Raw genomic sequence first — 27,248 nt, 5'->3', positions numbered from 1 at the left:
TTTAAGGGTAAAAAACAACAACATAATGATTTGTACATTTTCAGAATGTGCTTGTTCTATTTTTAAACAAAGAAAACGATCTGAAGTTGTCTTTATTTTGAAGTTATCTTGTCGTGATTTTACCAGCCCGGCCCACTTGGGAGTGGATTTTTCTTCATGCGGCCCCCGATCTAAAATGAGTCACCCTTGGCGTAGATAAAGCATTGCTGAAGGGATTTGAAGTTGTTTTAGAGGGCTTTTACAACGGGGACTCCCATTAGGCGCATCTTTTAAGGGTAAAAAAAAAAAGATGTGTCTTCTTGTCACCCGTGATTGTGAACGACAGGTGAAATTCCCCAAAAAGTGCAGTTCCCTTTTAACATGTACCAAAATATCATTTTAAGTGGTGCGGCACAATTTTATTTGGGCAACCACATAAATAAATGTGGTCTGCTGCATTTATTTTGGCCTGACACATCATTTAAATTGCTCCGCCATATTTAACTTGGCCCGCCGCATCGTTTTATGTCACCGCCACATTATTTTATCTTCCCCGCCATGTCATTTTATGTGCCACGGCACATCATTTAAAATGCCCCACCACATCATTGTTTGAGGTTTGCCACATCATTATGTAGCCTGCACGCCACATTATTTACTATATCACACCAGGTTTTTTGTGTGGTCTGCCAAATCGTGTAATTTTCCCCACCACGTCATTTTATGTGGCTGTGGTCATGTCATTCAATGTGGTCTGACACATTATTTGTCGTGTTACACAACATTTCATTTGGCCCACCATATCAATTTACGTGGTCCAACACATCATTTTATGTTGCTCACCATGTCACTAGGTGCCCTGCCACATCAATTTATGTGGTCCAACAACATAATTTATGTGGTCCCACACATTTAATGTGGTCCGCCACGATATTTAGTGGGCCCTGCTTATATGGCACAACCGTCTCATATTTTATGTATTCCGCCATATCTTTTTATTATCTTTTATTTATCATTTTATATGGCCCGCCACATGATCTAATGTGCCTTGCCACATCCTATATAAGTGGCCCGACACATAATATAAGTTGGTCCCCCACATTTAACATGCCATGTCATTTTAGGTTGCCTCAGCATTATTTTATATGCCCCACCACTTTATACAAAGTGTGTTAGCCACATTATTATGTGGCTTGCCTGCCAAAGAGTTTCATGTTTCAAGCCACATCAAGTAACAAGGTCCGCCAAATTATTTAATTTGTTCGCCACATCATTTTATATTTACATTAATTTTTACAGGACATTCAATCGATCGATCGTTTGTCTTGGAAGACGTTTTGCAACTTATCAGTTCATGCTCATAGACTTGCACACCGGCATTTGCTCTGTGTTGTTTAATAATGGCAATTTGGCGAGTTAATGATAGCTATCACTGAGTGTACTGTATGTTCTATCGTAATAACAACATTACTGCAAATCGTTAGTTTAGTTAGCTTTTTTTGATTAGCTTACGTGTATGCGTACACACTCCCTGCGTGTAAGTATAAATTAGAGCCCGAACAAATTCATCAGGCCGACAAGCAATTTTTTATTCAACGTAATTAGTAATTCAATCAATTAATCAATGTTTATTTATATAGCCCTAAATCACAAATGTCTCAAAGGACTGTACAAACCATTACGACTACGACATCCTCGGAAGAACCCACATAAGGGCAAGTGAAATAATTGTGAAAAATAATGACATATAAATGAATATGTTCTTCAAACCACTGGATAAGCTTGCCGGTGGTGTTCGTCTTACATGTTTTGGTTTAAAGAAATTTGTTGAGAGCAAGTTTTTATTCAGTTCAGCAGGAACAATGTTTTATTTGAGAAATAAATTATTTCCATTCTGTTAACATTGTGGCATGTTGGGCTAAAAATGTGGTGAGGTGTAATTACATGTACAGATTTGATTGCACACAAATAAAAAAGCCACACAAATCACAATCGAGTCTACTGGCTATTCCAAAAAGATGTCCCTTATCTTTTTCAGTGAGTTGGCAACCCTTTGAATGTATATTTTATCGCAACAACATGACTGCAATTTTGTCCTTTGCGTCTCTTAAACTGCTTTCTTGTGTGGGCACCCGCACCCTTTGTGTACATGAATCAGAGACATTGGTGAGTGAAAAGCCTGAACACCATACAAATTCCGACGAGTAACTTTGTATAATATGATTAGTACTTGTGAAAAATGGAGACATATATACAGTAGGTGTGATGTTCTTGGGATGCAACTCAGTATTCTTCTTCCTCCAAACACGACGAGTTGAGTTTATACCAAAATGGATACATGGATGATACAGCAGAGGATTGGGAGAATGTCATGTGGTCAGATGAAACCAAAATATAACGTTTTGGTATAAACTCAATTTGTCGTCTTTGGAGGAAGAAGAATACTGAGTTGCATCCCAAGAACACCACACCTACTGTGTGAAGCATGGGGGTGGAAACATCATGCTTTGGGGCTGTTTTTCTGCTAAGGGGACAGGACAATTGATCCGTGTTAAGGAAAGAATGACTGGGGCCATGTATCGTGAGATTTTGAGCCAAAACCTCCTTCCATCAGGGAGAACTTTGAATGGTTGATCAAATACTTATTTTCCACCATAATTTACAAATACATTCTTTAAAAATCCTACAATGTGAATTCTGGATTTTTTTTCACATTCTGTCTCTCACAGTTGAAGTGTACCTACGATGTAAATTACAGACCTCTGTCATCATTTTAGGTGGGAGAACTTGCACAATCGGTGACTGAATATATACTTTTTTGCCCCACTGTAAATGTTCTTTAAACCACTAATGGTAACATAAGTTAGCCGGTGGGGTTCTTGTTATGTTTTGGTTTAAAAATGTAATCTTGAATTGCAAACACCCTCTTTTAAAAGAGGTTTTTATACGGTTAAGCTGACTGCGACTTTTTCTCTTTGCCTCGCCAGCCATGTTAGTAGTTACAGCGAAGGATTTTTCGCATCCAACTGGTACACAAACAAGCTAGTCTGACCAGTAAGAGGAAAGTGAAGAATGTACTTCAGAACAGAGGAGATGAAAACATCTCAAGGGTTAGTTGATTAGCATTGTCTTTCAGGGCCATAAAGCTGTACATATCAGGGAGAACTTTGAATGGTTGACCAAATACTTATTTTCCCCCATAATTTACAAATACTTTTTTTTTTAAATTCCTACAATGTGAATTCCTGGATTTTTTTTGGATCCGCTTTGGACTGGACTGTCGCGACTGTGTTGGATCCATTATGGATTGAACTTTCACAGTATCATGTTAGACCCGCTCGACATCCATTGCTTTCGTCCTCTCCAAGGTTCTCATAGTCATCATTGTCACCGACGTCCCACTGGGTGTGAGTTTTCCTTGCCCTTATGTGGGCTCTACCGAGGATGTCATTGTGGTTTGTGTTGTGGTTTGTGCAGCCCTTTGAGACACAAGTGATTTAGGGCTATATAAGTAAACATTGATTGATTGATTGAAATACAGGCTATGTGTTAAAATGTCTGTCTCCTGACTTGAAACGACTTTATACATCCTTACAAGAATATTAGATGTAGGCGGTTTATCTCATTTCCGTGCTGTCAGGTTAGGCTACAATGCTAGATCGCAAGCCTATCATCTTCATTTGTCAATTGAGTTAAATGCAGACAAAAAACTGTTAAAATGAAATATAAAATGCTAAGAATGTACAAACCCCATTTCCATTTGAGTTGGGAAATTGTTTTAGGAAATATTCGACGTTGTGTCATCGGGACCAAAGGGGAAGCGAACCATCCGGACTGTCGTCGCAAAGTTCAAAAGCGAGTATCTGTGATGGTATGGGGGTGAATTAGTGCCCAAGGCATGGGTAACTTACACATCTGGGAAAGCACCATTAATGCTGATAGGTACATACAGGTTTTGGAACAACATATGCTGCTATCAAAGCGCCGTCAGCATGTGTTACAACAGCGTGGCTTCGTAAAAAGTGCGGGTACTTACCTGGCCTGCCTGCAGTCCAGACCTGTCTCCCATTGAAAATGTGTGGAGCAGTATGAAGCGTAAAATACAAGAGCGGAGACCCCGGACTATTGAACGACTGAAGCTCTACATAAAACAAGAATGGGAAAGAATTCCACTTTCAAAGCTTCAACAATTAGTTTCCTCAGTTCCCAAATGTTTTGTGAGTGGTGTTAAAAGAAAAGGTGATGTAACACAGTGGTGAACATACCCTTTCACAACTACTTTGGCACATGTTGCAGCAGTTAAATTATAAGTTATTATTATTTGCAAAAAAAAAAAAGTATCAATTTGAACATCAAATATCTTGTCTTTGTAACATATTCATCTGAATATGGGTTGAAAAGGATTTGCAAATCATTGTATTCCGTTTATATTTACATCTAACGCAATTTCCCAACTCATATGGAAACAGGGTTTGTATACTAAACGCTAACTCTTGCTAATATCAATGGTAAGGAAGATGCTACATATTGTTACAAATAGTTATATATCTTTTCTTATTGGCCTTACTGCTTCATTGTAGGAACTGTCTTCGCGAATAAATGTAGTTTGGTGTATGTCCGTCTGTATTCAGTGTTCTCTAGCCTTTTTGCCGTTCACTCACAACAGTGTCGGTGCATCGCGGATTTTAAAGTACCATTGAGTACATTAAGAGTTAAGTAGCCATCTATGTTTTCATATTAAAATTATGTTGGTTTTAGAGCAGTGGTTAAGCTTTTGACTTCGGACCCAACACTTTCAATACAGAGGGGCCCGGGCCCAAACAAATATCCATCCATCCATCGATCCATTTTCTACGGCTTATTCCCTTTGGGAACGCGGGGGGTGCTGGTGCCTATCTTAGCTACAATTGGGCGAAAGGCGGTGTACACTCTGGACAAGTCGTCACCTCATCGCAGGGTCCACACAGACAACATTCATACTCACATTCACACGCTACGGCCAATTGTTTAGTGTTGCCAATCAACCTATCCAAGGGTGCATGTGTTTGGAGGTGGGAAGAAGCCGGAGTACCCAGAGGGAACCCAAGCATTCACGGGGAAGACATTCAAACTCCACAGAGAAAGATCCCGAGCCCGGGATTGAACCCTGACTACTTAAGACCTTCGTATTGTGAGGCAGACGCACTAACCCCTCTTCCACCGTGAAGCCCTAGTAGTCTTACTCTTGATTTTAATTGTATTCAATAATTACATCTAATATCTATTTAGACTTTACAACTGTCAAATGATATGAAACCACATGGAATTCACAAAAAGTATAATTTATTGAAATAAGTCCTAACCAAATGTACTGCATAAAAAGGTTTCCAGTACTTCTTGTGCGGCTGCACGTCTGGCTGGGCCGCACATCTGTGAAAGCACATTGTCACGAAACGCAAAAGTTAAGCAGGCACTTCTTCCTATTAGGCAGTAGTTTGGCAGAGTGACCTGTGCTGGTCATTACAACCAATAACAGTGCATCTTTGGTTATGGCTCTCACTGTGGACATATTTTTGTTTGGGCTACAAACACGCTTCTACAAAAAAAACATCAGCCAGAAAAAAACTTTAATCTAAATGGAGATACCTGCTGATGTAACATGTTGGCATATGTCTCAGATCAGGGCAAAACTCAATTGTTTGGAACAAGCAAAATTGTTTTATAAAAATCTCAACACCTCCATGGTTTCAATTCATATTTAATGCACCAATGGGGATCTCAAACATACGAAAACTGGTGCCAACAAGCAATAAAATAAAATATTATGCCCCTTCAAAATTAAGGACTGTTTATACACCTTGAGCTGATAGTACTGTGCATAAGTCTGTCAGCCAGCACTTTCAATTAGGGATTTTGAGAGAGACTGGACTAAAACAACAAATGTATACAGGATAGATTCTAGCAATGTAGGGACATAGGCACAATACAATATTGAGCATACATCACACTGAAAAATACAAGTGTTTTGTCTACTTATATTGTCCAGGTGAACTCGGCCTCACACAGATGCAAGCAGGGGACTTGTCTGAAACAGAGGGGGAAGAATCAGCTCTCTCTCAGCCTGTGCCTGGTGCGAGTCCAGGGCATGGTGAGGGTAGAAGCGTGAGCCAAGATGGAAGCAATAAGGCTGTTGCAGTACCAGTGGTGGAGAGAGTAACCTGGACCAGACAAATGGACTTTATCATGTCGTGCGTAGGATTTGCTGTAGGTCTGGGCAATGTGTGGCGCTTCCCTTACCTTTGCTACAAGAACGGAGGAGGTAAGCTCTTCTGGCCATATGTGCTGTAAAATCTTACTGACAAAACTGAATTTGATAACAGTAAGTTTTATAATTTTACTATTGTTGTTGACCGAGTAATTAGCAATTGTTGACTGAGCCACACTAACCAGTATTTTATTTTTTTACATTAAGTGTCATCATGTAAACCCCTCTGTTCTAGCATTAGGAACATAACACAATCATACTTTGATAAATGATTATAGGTATTGCATGTTAGACATGATGGTGGTTTTAACTCGTAACTTTCCAATTGTGAACCAGCAAACTGCTCAAATAATAAGTTGTAATCTAACCCCACCTGCCTTTCACTGTATATTGGATGTTTGCACCGCATGACAAGTTGTTGTGCCATTGCAGGCGTGTTTCTTATCCCCTACCTGCTGATAGTTTTCTTTGGGGGCATCCCAGTATTTTTCTTGGAAATCGCTCTGGGACAGTTCATGAAGCAGGGAGGGGTCTCTGCCTGGAACATTGTCCCTCTTTTCAAAGGTACTTCTTAATATAAGGCTGTAGGAGTAAGGCATAACAGGTCACTGATCATGTTGTCTTGTTTGCTATACTAGGTCTTGGCCTGGCATCAATGGTGATTGTGTTTTTCTGCAACACCTACTACATCATGATTCTTGTGTGGGGGCTCTACTTTCTCTGCCATTCTTTTACCAATCCACTGCCATGGGCCACCTGCGGACACCCCTGGAACACTCCCAAATGCACAGAGGACTTCCATCGCACCTGCCAAAACATTTCTCAAGACATGAATCACAGCTGTATAGAGATTGATGGCATGCGCTCCCCAGTCCTGGAGTTTTGGGAGTATGCCATCTCTTACTTTAAATTGTGTTAGAGGTTGAATCATTTTTTTCCAAAAGTCCTATTTAACGATGTCAACTCACTTGTGTAAAACGGCAAACCATTTTAAATGGGCTTTTGTTTTTCCCTCATAGGCGCAAAGTTCTCCATCTTTCCAGTGGGATTCATCAGCCCGGTAGCATCAACTTTGAGGTTGTGCCATGTCTTTTTGCCACTTGGATCATTGTTTATTTCTGCATGTGGAAAGGAGTTAAATCCACAGGAAAGGTAGGTCACATCTTAATAGTTTGTTATAGTTTTTTATTATGCGAAACATTTTACTTGCAGTTCACAGTAAATGGCTAACTTTAGAATAAAGAGCCATTAGTATCTCCAACCCCATTGTTTAGAGCAGTGGTTCTCAAATGGGGGTATGCGTACCCCTGGGGGTATTTGAAGGTATGCCAAGGGGTACGTAAGATTATTTAAAAATATTCTAAAATTAGCAGCAATTCAAAAATCCTAGATAAATATATTTATTGAATAATACCTCAACGAAATATGAATGTAAGTTCATAAACTGAAAAGAAATGCAACAATGCAATATTCAGTGTTGACAGCTAGATTTTTTTGTGGGCATGTTCCATAAATATTGACGTTAAAGATGTATTTTTTTGTGAAGAAATGTTTAGAATTAAGTTCATGAATACAGATGTATCTCTATTACAATCCCCAAAGAGGGCACTTTTAAGTTGATGATTACTTTTATGTGTAGAAATCTTTCTTTATAATTGAATCACTTGTTTATTTTTCAACAAGTTTTTAGTTATTTTTACATCTTTTTTTCCCAAATAGTTCAAAGAAGACCACTACAAATGAGCAATACAATCCCCAAAGAGGGCACTTTTAAGTTGATGATTACTTTTATGTGTAGAAATCTTTCTTTATAATTGAATCACTTGTTTATTTTTCAACAAGTTTTTAGTTATTTTTACATCTTTTTTTCCCAAATAGTTCAAAGAAGACCACTACAAATGAGCAATATTTTGCACTGTTATACAATTTAATAAATCAGAAACTGATGACATAGTTCTGTATTTTACTTTATCTCTTTTTCAACCAAAAATGTTTTGCTCTGATTAGGGGGTACTTAAATTAAAAAAATGTTCACAGGGGGTACATCACTGAAAAAAGTTTGAGAACCACTGGTTTAGAGAATGATCCAAGTGTTTGCACCCATACCCAAAATAATGTATAATCTAGTGTGTATATATAATATATAATACAATAAAATATAGTGTATATAATAGGATACTATTCTATACACCTGGTGAAAGTGGAGGCATTAATTTTTTTTCCTCATTTGATACAATTATCTTAAAAACTGAACGATGATTTGAGAATCAAAACAATCAGGCACATTATACAAGGGGTTTCAAAAAAGTTCCAGGACTGTTAATGTTCACTGTCAATGTGAGGGGCATGGTCCACTGAGTTCCTTCTGCAGTGCCAGACGTTCAATAAGAACATGTTCAAATATAGTCTGTAGCATTTGCTTTTTCAGTGCGTGAGAAGAGGCGAAAGTTGTGGCAGAACAAACGTGCCTGCTCACAATACCGTAAGAGGCACAAGCTTTCTACTCACCCAAATTGGCTACATGTGATATTTTTCCTCTTTCCCAAACGAAAGGTGTGATCAAAGGGTATCTCTTTTGAAGACCGGGACAACATCAAGATAGTAGTGATGACAGCTATGGAGGATCCTAGAAGAATCCTTATAAGAGTGCATGACAGAGAACGCTGCAAAGTGATGTTAGACTCAAGAGCAATTACTTTCAATGAGAAAACCTGTAGTCTTGATTTGAAATACAAATTTAAGAAAACTTTTGTGACACCAGTCCAGGAACTTTTTTGACAATGCTCATAAATATTTGCTCCTCTAAGATTCCTTCAAATATTAGTTTGAACTTCATCTTAATTACCCATGAATTCAACAAATGTCCTTATTGTGTATTTCTTCTAGGTTGTATACTTCACAGCTCTGTTCCCTTATGTAGTTCTGGTTATTCTGTTGGCCCATGCCGTCACCTTACCTGGAGCTTCAAATGGAATTATATACTACCTGAAACCAAATTGGTCCAAACTGGGAGAAGCACAGGTATGAGTAATATTTAATAATGTTAGGCAGCGAAACAAAAGCTTGGCTGAGTTTGTCATCCATTCAGTGACTCAATACAATGTTACTCTGCTGTAGGTATGGATTGATGCTGGTACACAGATTTTTTTCTCCTATGCCATCGGACTCGGTGCTCTGACTGCACTGGGCAGCTACAACCGCTTCCATTACAACTGTTACCAGTGAGTCAATACTATGTTTGAGAAGAAAACAGCACTGCAACAGCACTGCAACAGCACAGTCACTCTGGTGTCATAGCTTTTTTTTTTTTTTTTTTTTTAAATTTTCGTTGTATTTGTGTAAATTACCACTTTTACTCCCTCACACAAAAAAATGGGAAAACATCCTCCCCATTCCTTGTCGCTGTGCTATTATGTTTGTGTTACCACTTTTATTAAACCCTAAAGTTAACCCCATCATTGATTGACTTGAAATATCTCATACAGCCTAATGTGCTACAAAACACTGACTAACTTTAGGGTGCTTAGTTGAATCAACACAATATTTTACAAATAGCGTCATTGCTTTCCTGTTGCATTAAATCTATCTTGATATATTTTCCCCAAAAAAGTTGGAAGTGAGGTTTTCACCACGCTAATGTCATGATCGAACTTTCTGGAGAGCAAAGGGTTTGAAAACATTTTAATTTTAATGGTCTTCATAGAAAGGGATTTCTTACCTCAACCTCCATTTTATTATGTAATATATATGAGCATTAGGATTTCCATCTGCAGCATCTTATCAATTACTTTAATAATTACTATTTATCATCTTTCGTCACATTATTTGACATTGTTTTCCTTTTGGCAACAATAGAAAATTATTTGCAAATTAATTTTGTACTAGGTTGCACAATAGCAAAGCAGTTAAAGGAGATTCGAGTTTGTTAGTAGTAATTTGAGATATTTTTGATTAAGCAGCAACTTAAAGTGTGTACACCTTCTGCCCTCAGACATTGAGCCAGACCTAAATTTGATTTGCAGCATTACACTACCAGCGGCTAAAATATAAAATGAAGCATATGTTCCTCAGTTGTAATCCATCCTTTTCTGTGTCTCCTTAGAGATGCATTTTTACTGGCTGCCGTTAATAGTGGAACCAGCTTCTTTGCAGGCTTTGTCGTGTTTTCTGTGTTGGGCTTCATGGCGGCAGAGCAAGGTGTGGACATCAGTAAGGTAGCTGAGAGGGGTAAGTGTACAGCTTTTCCAAATTAGAGCTAGTACTGCGTATTCTGTAGATGTTGTATACACATGACTAATGTGATTGTGTAGGTCCAGGCCTGGCCTTTATTGCATACCCCAAGGCTGTGACTTTAATGCCCCTAGCACCACTCTGGGCCGCACTCTTCTTTTTTATGTTACTGATAATGGGCCTGGACAGTCAGGTAAGATGAGTTGGCCTAACACTTTAGTTCCATCTTTTCTGTTTGTTGCCTACTTTTCCCTTCTCCAATTATTTCAGTTTGTTGGAGTAGAGGGTTTGGTAACCGGAATCATGGACATGCTTCCTCCAAAGTTTGCTCAGGGCTACTTGCGACGAGAGGCAGTAGCAGGCATCTGCTGTATTATCTGTTTTATCATTGACTTGTCCATGGTCACAGAGGTAGAACTTTCCCTTAATATTATTTTGACCTGTATATACATGATGGGAGGTTGTACAACTATTTGGAAGCTGACAGTAGTGGTGTTGAACGGGCGATCTGTGTCGCCATTGGACAAGTACTATAGCTCCCACCTGTTTCATTATACAAAACCATATTTGACTCTTCAGTGTCACTAAACAGTAATTAAGGGTTTTATAATCTCTCTAAACACCTAACCTTGAGGATCTCAGATGAATGACAGACAGAGCCTCTTATAGATAGTAGTGGGAAAAGCAAGACTACTCTTAAGATCCCGTTGCAACTCTGGAAATCTGTTTTTCTTAATTACGACTCCTTTTACTGCAGTAGTTACAGTTGTGATCAAAATTAATCAACCCCCACACAATTTTGGTGTTTTAGCAAGTAGGACATTTATTCCGTATTTTGTTTATAGTCATATCAAATAAAGATGCATTAAATAGACATGCAACTTGAATCACAACATTATATTGACAAACTTATTCAACCCCTTGAAGATCATAACTCTTAAAAACAGAATTTGAATAAGGTCTTTTCAATCAGGTATTGAAAACACCTGTAGCTGCGATTAGAACCATAACGAGCAACAATTAAACTGATTGAAAAAGACTGTGACGCTCAGCTTCTTGTAGATGGTCAATGGTGTATTTGCAATATGGTGAAGTCCAGGGAGTGGTCAAAGAAGTCAAAAGAGGAAGTACTTTCTCTTCATAAGAAAGGATATGGATGTTAGAAAATAGCAAAGACATTACACATTCCAAGAGACACAGCTGGGAGCATAATTCGCAAGTTTAAAGCTAAAGGCACAGTGGAAACACTACCTGGGCATGGTAGATAGAGGATGATGTGTGCAACTGCTGTCCGGTATTTGAAGCGTACAGTGGTGAAAAACCCCCGGGTAACAGCTGAGGAACTACGACAGGACATTGCAGAGGGGGAACGCAGGTTTCGTCCCAGACAATAAGGCGCGCACTACGAGATGAAGGCCTCCATGCCAGAACTCCGAGGCGCACCCCACTTCTGACTACCAGGCACAAGAAAAATAGACTCCAGTATGCCAAAAATCATCTGGACAAACCCCAAAAGTTTTGCGAAACTATTCTATAGAGTGATGAGAAAAAAGTGGAACTCTTTGGGCCTATGAATCAACGAATTCTGGAGGAGAAAAAAATGAAGCTTACAAAGAGAAGAACACCTTTCCTACTGTTAAGCATGGTGGGGGGGTCAATCATGCTCTGGGGCTGTTTCTCTGCCTCAGGTAACAGGAATCTCCAGCGCGTTCAAGGCATTATGAATTCTATTTCCTACCAGGATATATTAGCTGCAAATTTCATGAAGTCAGTGACGAAGCTGAGGCTTGGGAGACGTTGGACCTTCCAACAGGACAACGATCCCAAGCATACCTCCAAATTAACATCAGAGTGGTTGCAGAAGAAGGGCTGGAAGACTCTGGAGTGGCCTTCACAGTCGCCAGACCTAAATCCTATAGAAAACCTGTGGTGGGACTTAAAACCTGTGGTGGGACTTGAAGAAGGCAGTTGCAGCACGCAAGCCCAAGAATATGAATGAACTGGAGGCCTTTGCCCAAGACGATTGGGCTAAAATACCTGTAGATCGTCGCAAGAAACTTTTTTCTGGTTATGTATCACGTTTGAAGGATGTAATTACTGCCAAAGGGTGTTCTACTAAGTACTAAAGATGCATGTAACTAGGGGGTTGAATAATTTTGTCGATGAGATATTAAGAAAACGTCCTTTTTTGGTATTTTGTAAAATACAGTGTTACAATTTAAGTTGCATTTGTCTATTTGACACATTTTATTTGATTTGACTATAAACAAAATACGGAATAAATGTCCAACTTGCTAAAACACCAAAATTGTGTGGGGGTTGAATATTTTTGATCACAACTGTACGATACCACTGTTTACATTACTTCATTTGATAAAGTCTGGCTGAGAATCACAAAAGTCAATTGTAATGAAGGCACTTGTGATTTACAAGACTGCATGCATGAGTAACCACAGTTGAAAATCTGAATTGCTTACAGTGCAAAGTTTTTTAATTATGCTACAGTGTTCAGCCTTCAGGTATTTTGGGCCTCATGTAGTTGCTCTTCAGAGCTCTATTCTGCTGTTGGCGCTTAAGTGTTTCTACGCACTTGAAGTTTCTCTTTGTATTCTCCTATCCAGCGTCTGGACACGCCAATCCCGCATAAAGGAGACACAAGTGTGTAAATTGTGAGTGAAGGCAGGCTAATATGATTAATTTAAAGGGGCCGTTTGCAACTTCCTCAGTGTTACATTTTTCAAACCAGAAAATAACTCCACCGGATATCTATGTAACCGTTAGTGCTTTAACAGAGCATGTAAAGTTTCTCAAGTGTCTATATTTTTCACAACTAATTATATGAAATAAGTATTGCTCATCAGACAAAGGAATTTGGTCTTCAAGCTTGTCACTGTCCTTCCATGCCACACGCACATGGAAAAACAGTCCTGGAGAAGCAACTTAGAATTTGCGGTCATGCGAACTATATTTTCTAGTTTTATCAAATTCGATAAAATAGTTGAAATCCATTTTCGCAGATGTCCATCCATCCATCCATCAATCCATCTTATTCTGCTTATCCGATGTCAGGTTGCCGGGCAGCAGCCTAAGCAGAAAACCCCCGACTTCCCTCTTTCCAACTATCTCGTTCATATCTTCCCGGGGTAAGAGGCACGCTGGGAGACATAGTCTCTCCACCGTGTCCTGGGCCTTCCCTGCGGTCTGCTCCCGGTCGGAAGGACCCCAAACTCCTCCCCAGGGAGACGCTTGGGGGGAATTCTGACCAGACGCCCGAACCACCTCATCTGGCTCTTCTCAATGTGGAGGAGCGGCTTTACTCTGAGCTCCCGAATGACAGCCTCTCACTCTCTCTAAGGAAGACCACTGCTTTAGATCATAAAGGTCTTTTGTCACAAGGTCTATTTTTAGTCGCATTTGCGGGAAAATTTGTCGCACAGCACTGACATAACACATTCACGCGCATTAGCTTTAGGTGTTTTAAATAGCAATTTGGATAGCGAGCATTGATCGTGTTGATGCGAAGAAAACAGCACTGCAACAGCACAGTCACTCTGGTGTCAGAGCTTGTTTTTTTTTTGTTTTTTTTCGTTGTATTTGTGTAAATTACCACTTTTACTCCCTCACTGAAACATGGGGGGAAAAAAAATCCTCCCCATTCCTGTTGCCTGTGCTATTATGTTTGTGTTACCTCTTTTATTAACCCCATCATTGATTGACTTGAAATTTCTCATACAGCCCAATGTGCTACAAAACACAGACAGTAACTTTAGGGTGCTTAGTTGAATCAACACAACATTTTACAAATAGCGTCATTGCTTTCCTGTTGCATTAAATCTATGTAGATATATTTTCCCAATAAAAGTTGGAAGTGAAGTTTTCACCACGCTAAGGTCATGATCTGCAAATTTTTGGACTCCCTTTGGAGGTGTGCACGTGCTCCCTGCGCGTACATATTGACGAGACCGGGTGAGTGACCGCTGTAAACACCAATCCTTTCACTCCGTGAACTTAGGCCCCGTTTACACTAGGGTAAATCACACCTAACCTTATCCATGTCCACACACAACAATGCCACCGTTTAAGACTAAGACCCTGCCCCCTCCATCCTCCGGCGCAACACGACCGAGTACGCATGTGTTCTCCAGAAGATGCCTACTTCACTGTGAAGTTATTTAAAATAGCTATATTGTAAACAGTTTGCTGTGCATTACACATTTGTGTGCAGGATTTTAAATTAAAATGTATCTCGTTTGAACAATATCCAGTGTTGTGGCATTTCAATTAACTAGAATCCAGTGTGCTGTGGGGCCCTATTGTAGTGAATCACACCTGAGCCATCAGAAATTAATCAAATCTTTAATTGACATGAGAAAGTAGACAATGGGATAAAGAACGTCTTACAATAGTTAATTGAGACAGAATACCCAAAGTATTGTTGTTGGCTTAATCCGCTGTTGGGTTATCCTTTTGTGAGATATGGCGTCAGGATAAACTGGGTCACCCCAAGGAAAAAAGAGGGACCGGATCTTTTTCCAGCAGTTGTTTGGGGCAGGAGTGTTTGGTTCCATCTCTCAGCTGTGCGATAATAGCGGAGTTAGCATTGATGCAGAATCATGCACGCTACCTGGCCATTTCAGTACTATTACTCAGTGGCCTAGTAACCTACAAAGTGGCCTAGTGGTTAGAGCAGGGGTCACCAACGCGGTGCCCGCGGGCACCAGGTAGCCCGTGAGGACCAGATGAGCCGCCCGCTGGCCTGTTCTAAAAATAGCTCAAATAGCAGTACTTACCAGTGAGCTGCCTCTTTTTTTTTAATTTTATTAATTTACTAGCAAGCTGGTCTCGCTTTGCTCGACATTAATAATTCTAAGAGAGACAAAACTCAAATAGAATTTGAAAATCCAAGAAAATATTTTAAAGACTCTGTCTTCACTTGTTTAAATAAATGCAATTATATTTTTACTTTGCTTCGTATACATTTCAGAAAGACAATTTTAGAGAAAAAATACAACCTTAAAAATGATTTTAGGATTTTTAAACACATATACCTTTTAAATTCCTTCCTCTTCTTTCCTGACGATGTATTTTTTTTATTGTAAAGAATAATAAATACATTTTAATTTAATTCTTCATTTTAGCTTCTGTTTTTTCAAGAAAGAATATTTGTGAAATCTTTCTTCAAACTTGTTATGATTAAAATTCAAAAAAATATTCTAGCGAATCTAGAAAATCTTTAGAATCAAATTTAAATCTTATTTCAAAGTCTTTTAAATTTCTTTTAAAAGTTTTGTTCTAGAAAATCTGGAAGAAATAATAATTTGTCTTTGTTAGAAATATAGCTTGGTCCAATTTGTTACATCCATTCATCCATCCATTTTTCTACCGCTTATTCCCTTTTGGGGTCACGGGGGGCGCTGGCGCCTATCTCACCTACAATCAGGCGGAAGGCGGTGTACACCCTGGACAAGTCGCCACCTCATCGCAGGGCCAACACAGATAGACAACATTCACACACATATTCTAACAAAATGCAGATTGGATTTTAACCTAATTAAAACATGTTATTAAAATTCTAAAATTAATCTTAATCAGGAAAAATTACTAATGATGATCCATAAATTATTTTTTAAATTTTTTTCAAAACGATTCGAATTAGCTAGTTTTTCTCTTTTTTTCTGTTGAATTCTGAATTTTTAGTCAAAATTCAAGATAAACTATGTTTCAAAATTTAATTTTCATTTTTTTCCAGTTTTCTCTTTTAAACCGTTCAATTAAGTTTTTTTTTTAGCATTTATTCTCTACAAGAAACCTTCCGTAAAAGGAAAAAAAATGTACGACGGAATGACAAACAGAAATACCCATTTTTTTTATATATATATATATATATATATATATATATATATATATATATATATATATATATATATTATACCCATTTTTTATATATATATATATATATATATATATATATATATATATATATATATTAAAGGTAAATTGAGCAAATTGGCTATTTCTAGCAATTTTTTAAGTGTATCAAACTGGTAGCCCTTTGCATTAATCAGTACCCAAGAAGTAGCTCTTGGCTTTAAAAAGGTTGGTGACCCCTGGGTTAGAGTGTCCGCCCTGAGATCGGTTCAAACCCCGGCCGAGTCATACCTAAGACTATAAAAATTGGACCCATTGCCTCACTGCTGGCACTCAGCATCATGGGTTGGAATTGGGGGTTGAATCATCAAAAGTGATTCCCAGGCGCGGCACCGCTGCTGCCCACTGCTCCCCTCACCTCCCAGGGGGTGATCAAGGGTGATGGGTCAAATGCAGAGAATAATTTCACCACACCTAGTGTGTGTGTGACAATCATTAGTACTTTAACTTTTTAACTTTCACTGTCAAATCCATAAAGCAATATTTGTAGTCACTCACTGGCTGTATCACATCCACGGAGGAAGGGACAAAGTTTTTCGGTAAATAGACTCACTGCCGACCGGGACATTTTAAAGGTCTCTTGCCGTCTGAGAACTGTTGTATCCGAAATAGCTACGATCGCTTGTTGCCTTCTCTTAAGGTATTGATGTGTGATTTCCAAAAGCGCCTGCACATGCAGAAGGAGAAGCACGGGCATGTCTTGTTGATCCGCCTCCATCTTTCTTATAAAGCTGCCTGTGGCGCATTCTTTCTGATGTCTTTTTTTTTTTTTTTTTTTTTTTTTAGCGTGCATTTTTTTTTTTTTTTTTTAAAGGTTTATTTATAAATTTCAACAATTACAAACAATAAGTCAAACAACAATATAAAACATTATAAAACATTATGAAAACAGTACAAAACAGCGCCAGGGGGTTGTAAGTTCAAAATAATAAAAATAGAATACAAATATATATATATATATATAATAAACAAAATGCAAAGCCGTAGGCTTATTCAGATTCATCAAACAACTTAAATTTGGAACACAGCATCATTGTTTTCACAGCTTTTTTGTTGTTAGAGGTAGAGAGCGTTTTAATGTAAAGTTCCAGATCTTTTTTAAAGGCACAAAAGATAGGACGGGTATTAAGAAACTTACATTTATGAATATAAAACTTAGCCTATAAAATAATGAGGTTGCAAAGGTAGAATTCCTTTTCAAATTTTTGTTCATACAGTGTAAAACCAAAAATCACATCTTTAAAGTAAAGCACAAATTTGTCATAAATATTGTCCAGGATGAAGCGACAGATGCCCTGCCATAGTAATCGAGTGTTTTCACAAGTCCAAAACAAGTGGTTGACAGTCTCTGGGTGCATGTTACAAAAGGTGCAGGTAACATCAATGTCCTTCTTGTATCTAACCATCACAGTCTTTACAGGGTAATAGCGATGGATGATTTTAAATGATATCTCTTTGACTTTGTTGGTAAGTAAATACCTGTTAGGAAGGGACCACATTTTGATCCAACAGATGTCATTTACAACATTATTCCATAAGGAAATTACATAGGAGACAGACACACAATCATTTTGGAATAAGCTGCGGATTTTTCTGTTATTTTTTTGGTCAAAGCAAAGTTTCCCCACAGGAGTGTGTCAAGGGGATCAGTCACAATTTTTACAGCAGAAAGAGGAGGTGTGTAAGCCCTGTACAACATAATAACACCTGTTGGGATGGCATCAAATGCAATAGCAAATTGTTTGGGAGTCACAGGTATCTTAAATTGGTTGAGAAATTCTTGGTAATTAAAAAGTTGACCTTATTGAAAAGATGACTCACTAAAATAATGTTTTTGTTAAACCAATTGTTGAGGAAAAGAGATTTCCTTTTGTAACATGTCTTTATTGTTCCAGATGAGATATTTGGTAGGTGAAAAATTGTGCTTGTATACAAGAGACCATGCTAGAAGGGCTTGTTTGTGGAAGTTTGAGAGCGCAACAGGAATCCTATCAATGTTATAATTACACAATAGCAAAAATTTTAGGCCTCCAAGGTTAGAGAATACATGATGAGAAATAAAGTTCCAAATTGAGGTAGGGTCTTTCAAGTCGTGTCGTATCCAATTAATTTTAAAGGTGTTTAGTGTAGTGAGATCAAGAAAGTTTAGACCACCCTTATTGTAATTGTTCATTATAACAGATTTCTTAATATAATGAATTTTGTTTTTCCAAATAAAGTCAACCAGTATGTTGTCAATAGTTTTACATATTTTTTGGTTAACATCTAAAGAAATAGCTGCATACGTAAGCCTGGAGATACCTTCTGCTTTGGAAAGTAAGGTTCTGCCTTTTAAGGATAAATCTCTCTGTAGCCATTGGTTAAATCTTTTCTTAGTTTTTTCTACAATTGGATTGAAGTTCAATACCGATCTAGAGTTTTGATTTTTAGTGATATGTATTCCTAGGTAATTAATACTATCCTTAACTGGAATTTGAGATACAGACATAATTTCACATCTCTTCACAGCCATTAGTTCACATTTATTCACATTTACACGGAGACCAGAAGCCAAGGAAAAAACATGAATCACATCCAAGGCTAGGGGAATTTGAGAAGAGTCTTTCAAAAAGAGTGTTGTGTCGTCAGTCAGTTGGCTGATAATTATTTCTCTGTCTAATACAAAAATCCCCTTTAAATGACTAGTTTTTATATGAACCGATAACAGTTGGGTGGCTAACAGAAATAAATATGGAGAAATAGGACAACCTTGCCGTATCCCACGTTTTAACTCGAATCTTGGCGATGTACCAGATTTGAGCTTTATAGAACTATTACCTTTGCAGTACAAAGTCTTAATTGTTTTGCAGAAAAAATTGCCATAGCCAAATTTCTCAAGTGTCCTGAATATAAATTAATGTTCCATCGAGTCAAAAGCTTTGTAAAAGTCCAGGAAAAGAAGGAAGCCTTCATCATTAATGACCTCTGGGTAATCCAGAATGTCAAGTACAAGCCTGATATTATTAGATATGTGTCTTCCTCTCATAAAACCTGACTGTGTCTCATCAATTATGTCATCCAGAACCAATTTTAAACGTTTTGCAAAAATAATAGCTACAATTTTATAGTCATTGTTTAGAAGGCTAATTGGACGCCAATTATCAATGATTAGTAAATCTTTGTTTGGCTTGGGTATAAGGGTAATAAGGCCTTGTGTTAAAGTTGGAGGAAGGGCACCTGTATCAATACTTTCACAAAATACTTCTAGTAAGAAAGGAGCTAGCTCTTCTGAAAATATTTTATAGAATTCAGATGTAATACCATCCACTCCAGGAGATTTGTTATTTTTTAAACTATTAATTGATTCCACTACTTCCTTGAGAGAGATTGGACGGTCACAGAATACTTGGTCAGCTGTGCTGATTGATTTAGTTTCAGTTAAGGTACCCATAAACTTAACAGCATCACTTTCAGATTATTGACTATTGTATAATGTTTTGTAAAATTGAGAACAAAAATTTACAATCTGTTTTGCGTCATTGCAAACCACATCATTTATTTTCAATTGATCAATGGTGTAATTTTGAGCCTGCGATTTTTCTAAACGAAAGAAATACGCAGAGTTTTGTTCACCTTCCTCCAGCCATTGTTTTCTAGATCTTACAAAGGCTCCTTCTGCTTTTGATTGATACATTTTTTCTAATTTATTTTGGTTTTCTAAGAGACTTTCTTTTTCTTCTTTCTTTCTGATGTCTTCCTGTGTGGAGCGTGGCCTTTCTGGCTTCACTTCCTGTGTGGGTGTGGTCTTCCTGGCATCACTTCCTCTCCGAACTCACTTTGTAATTGATCAATGAGTCCATACAAAGCTAAGTGCCAGAGATTCAAGAATTACATGGGTGACTTACCCGTGTAAACATTTGTTCGAGGAGGGGGACCTTAAACGCTGGTTTGGTGTGGCTGAAACGGGGCTTAGGCTAAACAATTATTGGTTTAAGATGTTAAACGCCTTAGTGTAAACATGGCCTTATTAATGGTGAAAAATAGACAGTTTTAACGCAAATGTGTTCTGTTGAACCACTAATACTAACACATAGTAGCCAATGGTGTTCTTGTTGTATTTTGTGATTCAAAAAATGCAACTGAGCGAGTTGCAAACGTCCCCTTTTTAATTGAAACTAATTGTCAAGTCATGGAAAATGTGTTTAAAACTTGAAAACCTTGAAAATGATCTCTCTATGGTACACCTAATGATGATGAAAAAGTATATATCTACAATTACGTGAGATTTAATTTTGAGTTAGCAATCGAGATTCCTTTTAATTGTTTAATAGCCCTACTTAGAATGCAATGGAAAGTTAGCGTTCTCAAGACATGCTGCATAAAAGTTGCAAACAGCCCATTTAATGAGCTATTTGAAAATAAAATCATGGAACATGGAGTTTCTCCAACACATGTGAATGTCATTGAAATATGGGAAGTAGATAACACTTTAAATTTGAAAAGGTTGTGTGTGTGTGTGTGTCTCTCTCACTATGGTGATTTGAGTGTTATATGCATGCTACAACAGAGTCTTCCTGGCTGAGTGTAACTCTGTAGTTTAAACTTTGTTTGACTTATTACAGCCACCCTGATGGTATGTGTGGTGTGGAGTTCTGTTTAGGACAACTGTGTCACAGTGTTGCATAGTTGCTGTTGGCTAAATACCAGAAAGCAGCAAATGCACGTGATATGCTGGTAGGAAGTCTTCTAATTAGCTACCAGGCCATAGTGAGAACAGACAAGTTGTGCAGGAACTCAAGAAGGTAGAACCTTCACTGTGGAATATAAAAAAACAATGAACTAGCATCTACGTGGAGGCATAGGCTACCTATAACCATTCACCACTCCTGTACTTTGTCTCCTTTATGAGTGGTGGGCATGTCTGGGGGCTGGATGGGAGACTAAGAAAAAGAACCAAACGTAGCTTTAAGCGCATAGAAAAACACAGAGTGAAGTAAGGCTAATGGTTTGACCTGCTATGAAAGCTGTTGTAAGACTTGAAATTAAAGGTTTCAACTTCAAATAGTCAGTGCTGATGTCATCCTCTTCCTGCCAGGGAGGGGTGTATGTCTTCCAGTTGTTTGACTACTATTCTGCCAGTGGTATCACTCTGCTGTGGCAGGCTTTCTGGGAGTGTGTGGTGATTGCTTGGGTTTATGGTGAGATAGGCTTTGCATTTAATGCATATTTTCCTTGCACAGAAAGTCATATGACAAACTTTTCTACTGTGACCGTGACAGGCGCAGACCGTTTCATGGATGATGTGGCTCGTATGATTGGTTATCAACCTCTGCCTTACATGAAGTGGTGCTGGTCCTACATCACGCCTCTTGTTTGTGTGGTAAGTTATATTTTGTTTCCATATTGTTTGCACTTCAGCGGTATGCCTACTCAGTGGCCTAGTGGTTAGAGTGTCCGCCCTGAGATCGGTAGGTTGGGAGTTCAAACCCCGGCCGAGTCATACCAAAGACTATAAAAATGGGACCCATTACCTCCCTGCTTGGCACTCAGCATCAAGGGTTGGAAGTGGGGGTTAAATCACCACAAATGATTCCCGGGCACGGCACCGCTGCTGTCCACTGCTCCCCTCACCTCCCAGGGGGTGAACAAGGGGATGGGTCAAATGCAGAGGACAAATTTCGCCACACCTAGTGTGTGTGTGTGTGTGTGACAATCATTGGTACTTTAACTTTAAAGTTTAATATATTGGACATTTACTCTTATGTGTGCCTCCAGGCAGTGTTCCTTTTCCATGTGGTGAACTTCAAGCCCCTAACCTACAACAATGTGTACATCTACCCATTATGGAGTGAAATGATTGGCTGGGCATTGGCTCTTTCCTCTATGCTTTGTATCCCGCTTACTGTTATCTTCAAGTTGCTGCGCTGCAAAGGATCACTGCGTGAGGTCAGTATGGTTGTCTGCATGTCCAGGCATGTTTTATTGTTTGTGCATTTGTCTTCACACATTTAAAAAGTCTGTAGGAATGTATCTACTTGCATATGGCTCTCTTTTCCTGTGTCTCATTATAAGTACTCATTAGACTACTGTTTACTGAACCACTCACTATCCATTTGGATATGCAGCGGTGGACATACCTCAACACCCCACTTTGGGGCAGCCACCACCTGGAGTATCTTAACCCAGAGAAAGAGGCCAAACTGCTGCCTCCTGCAAGACCCAAGAATACTCATCTCTCCGAAAGTGTCATCTGATCTCAAAACCGCCATAAAGCACAAAACCCTTGTTGTCCTTTTGATATCAGCAAACACCCACACTAATTCTACTAATACTTATAGGGGCTGTTTGCAACATGGACACAGATGCTTAGAGAGCGCTAACTTTCCGATGTATTTGAATGGCTTCTAGGACAAATGTACCTAACAAATGCATGCGCATTAGCTTTTGCTGTTGACAGCTAATAGCGATTCGGATAGATAGCATTGGCTATTATTGAATGTATCATAACAACTACACAACTACAAATTGTTCGTTGCTTCTCTTAGACAGCTTTTGCATGTATGCACGCTGCCTGCATGCCCCAATCGTTTCATTCCGGCCGACAAAATAAAATTACCTAAAATTAGTAATTGTGAAAAATATAGACAATTGTAAAACATCCATCCATCCATTTCTACCGCTTATTCCGTTTGGGGTCGTGGGGGGTGCTGGTGCCTATCTCAGCTACATTCGGGCGGAAGGCGGTGTACACCCTCAAAGTCGCCACCTCACCATCACAGGGCCAACACAGATAGACAGACAACATTCACACTCTCATTCACACACGAGGGCCAATTTAGTGTTGCCAATCAACCTATCCCCAGGTGCATGTCTTTGGAGGCGGGACAATCTGCTGTTAAACCACTAATGGAAACATGATAACCAATGGTGGTGTTGTTATAGTTTTAACTTTAAAAAATAACTGAGCAAGTGCAGAGCCCCTTTAAATGGTTAACTGTCTGATAAGAGCAAAATCAGAGCACCCAGAGTTGTAAAAGGAATAGAAAAAACGTGCAGGCAGAGAAATACAAAAATATCTTTAATGGACTTAACTTGTATTCTAATTCTTAATCATCGTGTGACTTCCAGTTTTAAATTTAAAATGCAGAAAAATGATGTATGTTGAACCGAACCAAACTACACATTCACAAAAAAATACATCCAAGTTTTCTTTCAAAGAACACTAGCTTATTTACTATAACTGAAGTTTTTTGTGGCCATTGTTGGGGGGACCTAGATTTTTTTTCACTTATAAATGTTACAATGTCGGGTACTGTGTTAAACAATGCCGAAAATGAAATGTTCATGCATTTGGGAGGGCCCTTTGTGATGTCACAGTCTGACGTATGTGATAATTAATGTTCTCTGCCAGGCCCCGCCTCTCTGCCCTCTTGGGTCCATTTCTGTAGCCTTCAATGTTGTTCCTTCTCGTTTCATGCTTCCCCGCCTGCTTTGATGCCAATAAAATACATCCATGTTTTACCTTCCCCCTAATGCCAACGTTAACTCAGCACTTGGCCATCTGCAAGACATAATTAACCATTCATCCGGACGGCGTTCACATCGCCGGGGATTTTAATAAAGCATGTCGAAAGAAGAGTACCAGCATGTCAAATGTGCAACCAGCACGTTTAATTGTGCAACTAGGGGAGAATAGACACAATCATGTTTTCACAAACAGACATCCCTACAGAGCAAGCCACTCTCCCACCTCGTAGACTCAGACCAATACACTCATGCTATACCCCTTTTCAGGAGGCAAAACTAACAGCCCCTTAAATCTTTAAAGCCTGACCTGAAAACACTCCTCCAGTTGCAGGACTGCTTTGCCTGCACAGAGTGGAGCATTATTGAAGAGCAGGATTTGGTCAAATTCAGTCTCCTCTTTTACATCAAGAGCTGTGCAGAAAATGTCACAGGGAAAACACATCCGGTTCTTCCCAAACAAGCCCTGGATGACAAATGAAGTCCAGACTCTGATCAGAGCCTCGAACTCAGCTTTTACGACGGAGGACTGGGGTTTTCTAAAGCACTGCAAGAGCCGACCTAAGGAGAGGCATCAAAAGGCCAAGGACTCTGATGCGGAAGGGCATCCAGACCTTGACTAACCACTCTCCCCGTCCCCGGCAGGCTGGCAGAGGAGCTGAACGGCCTTCTTGCCTATAGTTTGAGACCACCTCACCTAGAGCTCAGCATTTAACACCATCATCCCGGACATTCTTTACCACAAACTCCTGCAGCTCCAGGTCGTCTTTGTGAATTAGTGAATTTTTACACAGTGAAACATATTACCTAAGTCACATTTAAACCAGTGTGGGTGGCACTGGGAGCAGGTGGGTAATACCAAGTTTGTGGAAGCGGCATCGAACCTGTAACCCTCAAGTTGCCACTCTGCCAACTGAGCCACGCCGGATTAAAAACTAGTCAGTGAGACTCTGCCCCACCACTCCTTCACACGCGGCACTGGATCTCCCCAAACCTGCGCCTTGTACACGAGTCACTGAACTCAGACCCACCCAACCAACCACATTATTAAATATACAGAAGACGCCACCGTGGTTGGGCTCATCCGTGGTGAGGATGAGACAGTGTACAAGGCTGAGGTAGAGAAATTGTCTCTCGTGCTCGGACTACAACCTCACCATGCACATCCAAATAAATAACTCAATATGGACTTCAGGATAGACAGACAGGATCTTACATACCCCAGTCCTCATAAATGGAGAACTGGAAACCGTCACCAACTTCAGGTTCTTGGGCACCCAAATCTTCTGATTTCTCTTGAACCTTAAAGTCATGGCCCTGGTAAGAGAAAGCTCAACAGCAGCTGTGCTTCTTGCACATCCCCCTGAATGATAACTTCGACACAGTTGCTGCTGGCCTTCTACCACTCTGGAGAGCGTCCAAACCTACAGTTTGGGAGTGGTATGCAGGCTCCACAGTTAAGGACAGAAGGGTTGTGCAGGGGGTCATAAACACTGCCCTCTACTCAACCTGAAACACACCTCATCCCGCTGCCTCAGAGAACAAGGGCCATCACAGAAGACTCCTCACACCATGCCCGTTCCCTGTTTGTCCTGTTGCTCTTGACAAGATGTTACAGGTCAATAAAATCTTGCTGCAGCAGGCTGACAACAGCTTCCCCTGGAACTGCAAACATCCACTGGCGCACATATGCACACACACCCCCGAATACACTGACACAACTCCACCCCTTACACCTACATCCCCCATCACCTCCCTGAAACAATAAACTACCTCGTAAACTGCTTTTTATTGCACACACTCTATGTACATCCATTGCACCTTTGGTATTTGATATTTTTTGCATCACCCTTCAATTTTTACACTCATCGCGCTTTCAGTATTCATTTGTTCAGAGCATTATTTTTTATAGCATTTGTCCGTTTTTAGTGCCATTTTAATGCTTATGTCTGTTTTTGTCTGGGCTGTGCATAGTGGCTCTGGAGGAACACCCGTCCCCCAATCTTGTTGTAACCCCCAGTACAATGATAATAAAGGTGAATCTGAATCCATAGGGTACCAGCAAAGATTTACTAACATCAGGACCTCATGTGAAAGAATGACCTGCAGAGGGCTTCATGGCCAGCATCTTACCGCACAGGAGTGAGGAGCATACTGTCACCCATTTCACCCCAAAAAATCCTGAAGTGATTGCAATCATTGGTTTTCTGAAAAAAGCCCAAATTTCTCCTGCATGAAACATTGAACAACATCAGATTTGTGGCTGTAAGCTCCCTGGTGATGAAATCAATAAACACATGATGGATTCACTTCAGTTTGCCTGTCACAACTAGAGGTGTCGATGCCAAAACATGTTTGCAGACTATTCCTCGGCATTCAACATTCTCCAACCTCATGTGAGGTCCTTGCCAACCAATTCCTCTCCTCCCACTTGTCCTCTTGCCCACAGGTCACAGTATATGTCAACATCTCTTGACTTATAACAAACCTCATCTGGCTCCCTGTGGGTTGTGATCTCCCCCCTTTCCTGTTCATCCTCTGAACAATGACTGTAAATCCACACAGCCCCATACCCATTTGATGAAATATGCTGATACTATTTTACTCCTGACAGCCTCATGGACCAGCCCTCCAGGAGTTTGTGGACTGGTGTGACAACTCCTGTCTGAAGATGCTGCTGTAATCACCAGAATTCACGGTGAGCCATGGAAGTGGTTGAATACAAATACCTAGGCACCAGTCTGCTGTCAAATATATTTCAATATATTCCTTCATTGAGAGCATGATGAAATTTTCAAATATGAATTGTGGACCCCCGACTAAACAAGTTGAAAAACGTATTCGGGTGATACCATTTAGTGGTTAATTGTACGGAATATGTACTGAACTGCAATCTACTAATAAAAGTTTCAAGCAATCAATCAGCTGGTTCCTTAAGGACAAACCGTCAGCAGAAAACTCTGGTCTAAAATAATTGAGACTCCTCTTAGATCTCTGCTGTCCGTGTAATATAATCTTACATGCAGGCTACATCATAGATGACCCCTCACATGCTCTGTTTTCGAAATTTGAGTGAATACCATCTGGCCCAGGCTTTGCTTCATGGCCTGCAGATGTCAAAGGAGGTCAATTTTTGTAACTAAAGCAGTACTGCTCAACTTTCAGCATCAATCATGTACATTAAACACGACTAATGTAACTATAACAAACCTGACTTGTAAATATGAAGTCTAGTAAGGTTGTAAATACTCTATAAAGTAGGCTTACCCATGTGGTTTCTGTGGATGTGAACACAAGTTGTAATTACTGTAGGGACTAAATCAGTGATTTTCAACCTTTTTTGAGCCTAGGCACATTTTTTGTG

General features: G+C 39.4%; 1 protein-coding gene across 3 annotated transcripts; it reads left to right on the top strand.

Moving 5' to 3' along the window:
• The first annotated feature begins 6,005 nt into the window (after positions 1–6,005).
• Positions 6,006–27,078, top strand: LOC133548129 (sodium- and chloride-dependent creatine transporter 1-like). 3 transcript variants are annotated; one of them, XM_061893498.1, is made up of 13 exons: positions 6,006–6,277; positions 6,656–6,787; positions 6,862–7,111; positions 7,243–7,375; positions 9,110–9,244; positions 9,341–9,444; positions 10,326–10,450; positions 10,534–10,646; positions 10,724–10,864; positions 21,456–21,558; positions 21,640–21,740; positions 22,136–22,306; positions 26,499–27,078. In XM_061893498.1, the coding sequence occupies exons 1-13, from the start codon at positions 6,025–6,027 to the stop codon at positions 26,565–26,567; spliced, it is 1,830 nt and encodes a 609-aa protein (XP_061749482.1). In that variant the 5' UTR covers positions 6,006–6,024; the 3' UTR covers positions 26,568–27,078. The 3 variants fall into 3 exon arrangements, with proteins under 3 accessions (XP_061749482.1, XP_061749481.1, XP_061749483.1); XM_061893497.1 differs by lacking the exon at positions 26,499–27,078 and adding an exon at positions 22,486–23,371; XM_061893499.1 differs by lacking the exons at positions 10,534–10,646; positions 10,724–10,864; positions 21,456–21,558; positions 26,499–27,078 and adding an exon at positions 22,486–23,371.
• Positions 27,079–27,248: the final 170 nt, after the last annotated feature.

This window comes from Nerophis ophidion, unplaced genomic scaffold, assembly GCF_033978795.1.
Source record: "Nerophis ophidion isolate RoL-2023_Sa unplaced genomic scaffold, RoL_Noph_v1.0 HiC_scaffold_425, whole genome shotgun sequence".
In the NCBI taxonomy this organism is placed as follows: domain Eukaryota; kingdom Metazoa; phylum Chordata; class Actinopteri; order Syngnathiformes; family Syngnathidae; genus Nerophis; species Nerophis ophidion.
The sequence above is the reverse complement of the archived record's forward strand: the minus strand, read 5'-3'. Positions and strand labels throughout refer to the sequence as shown.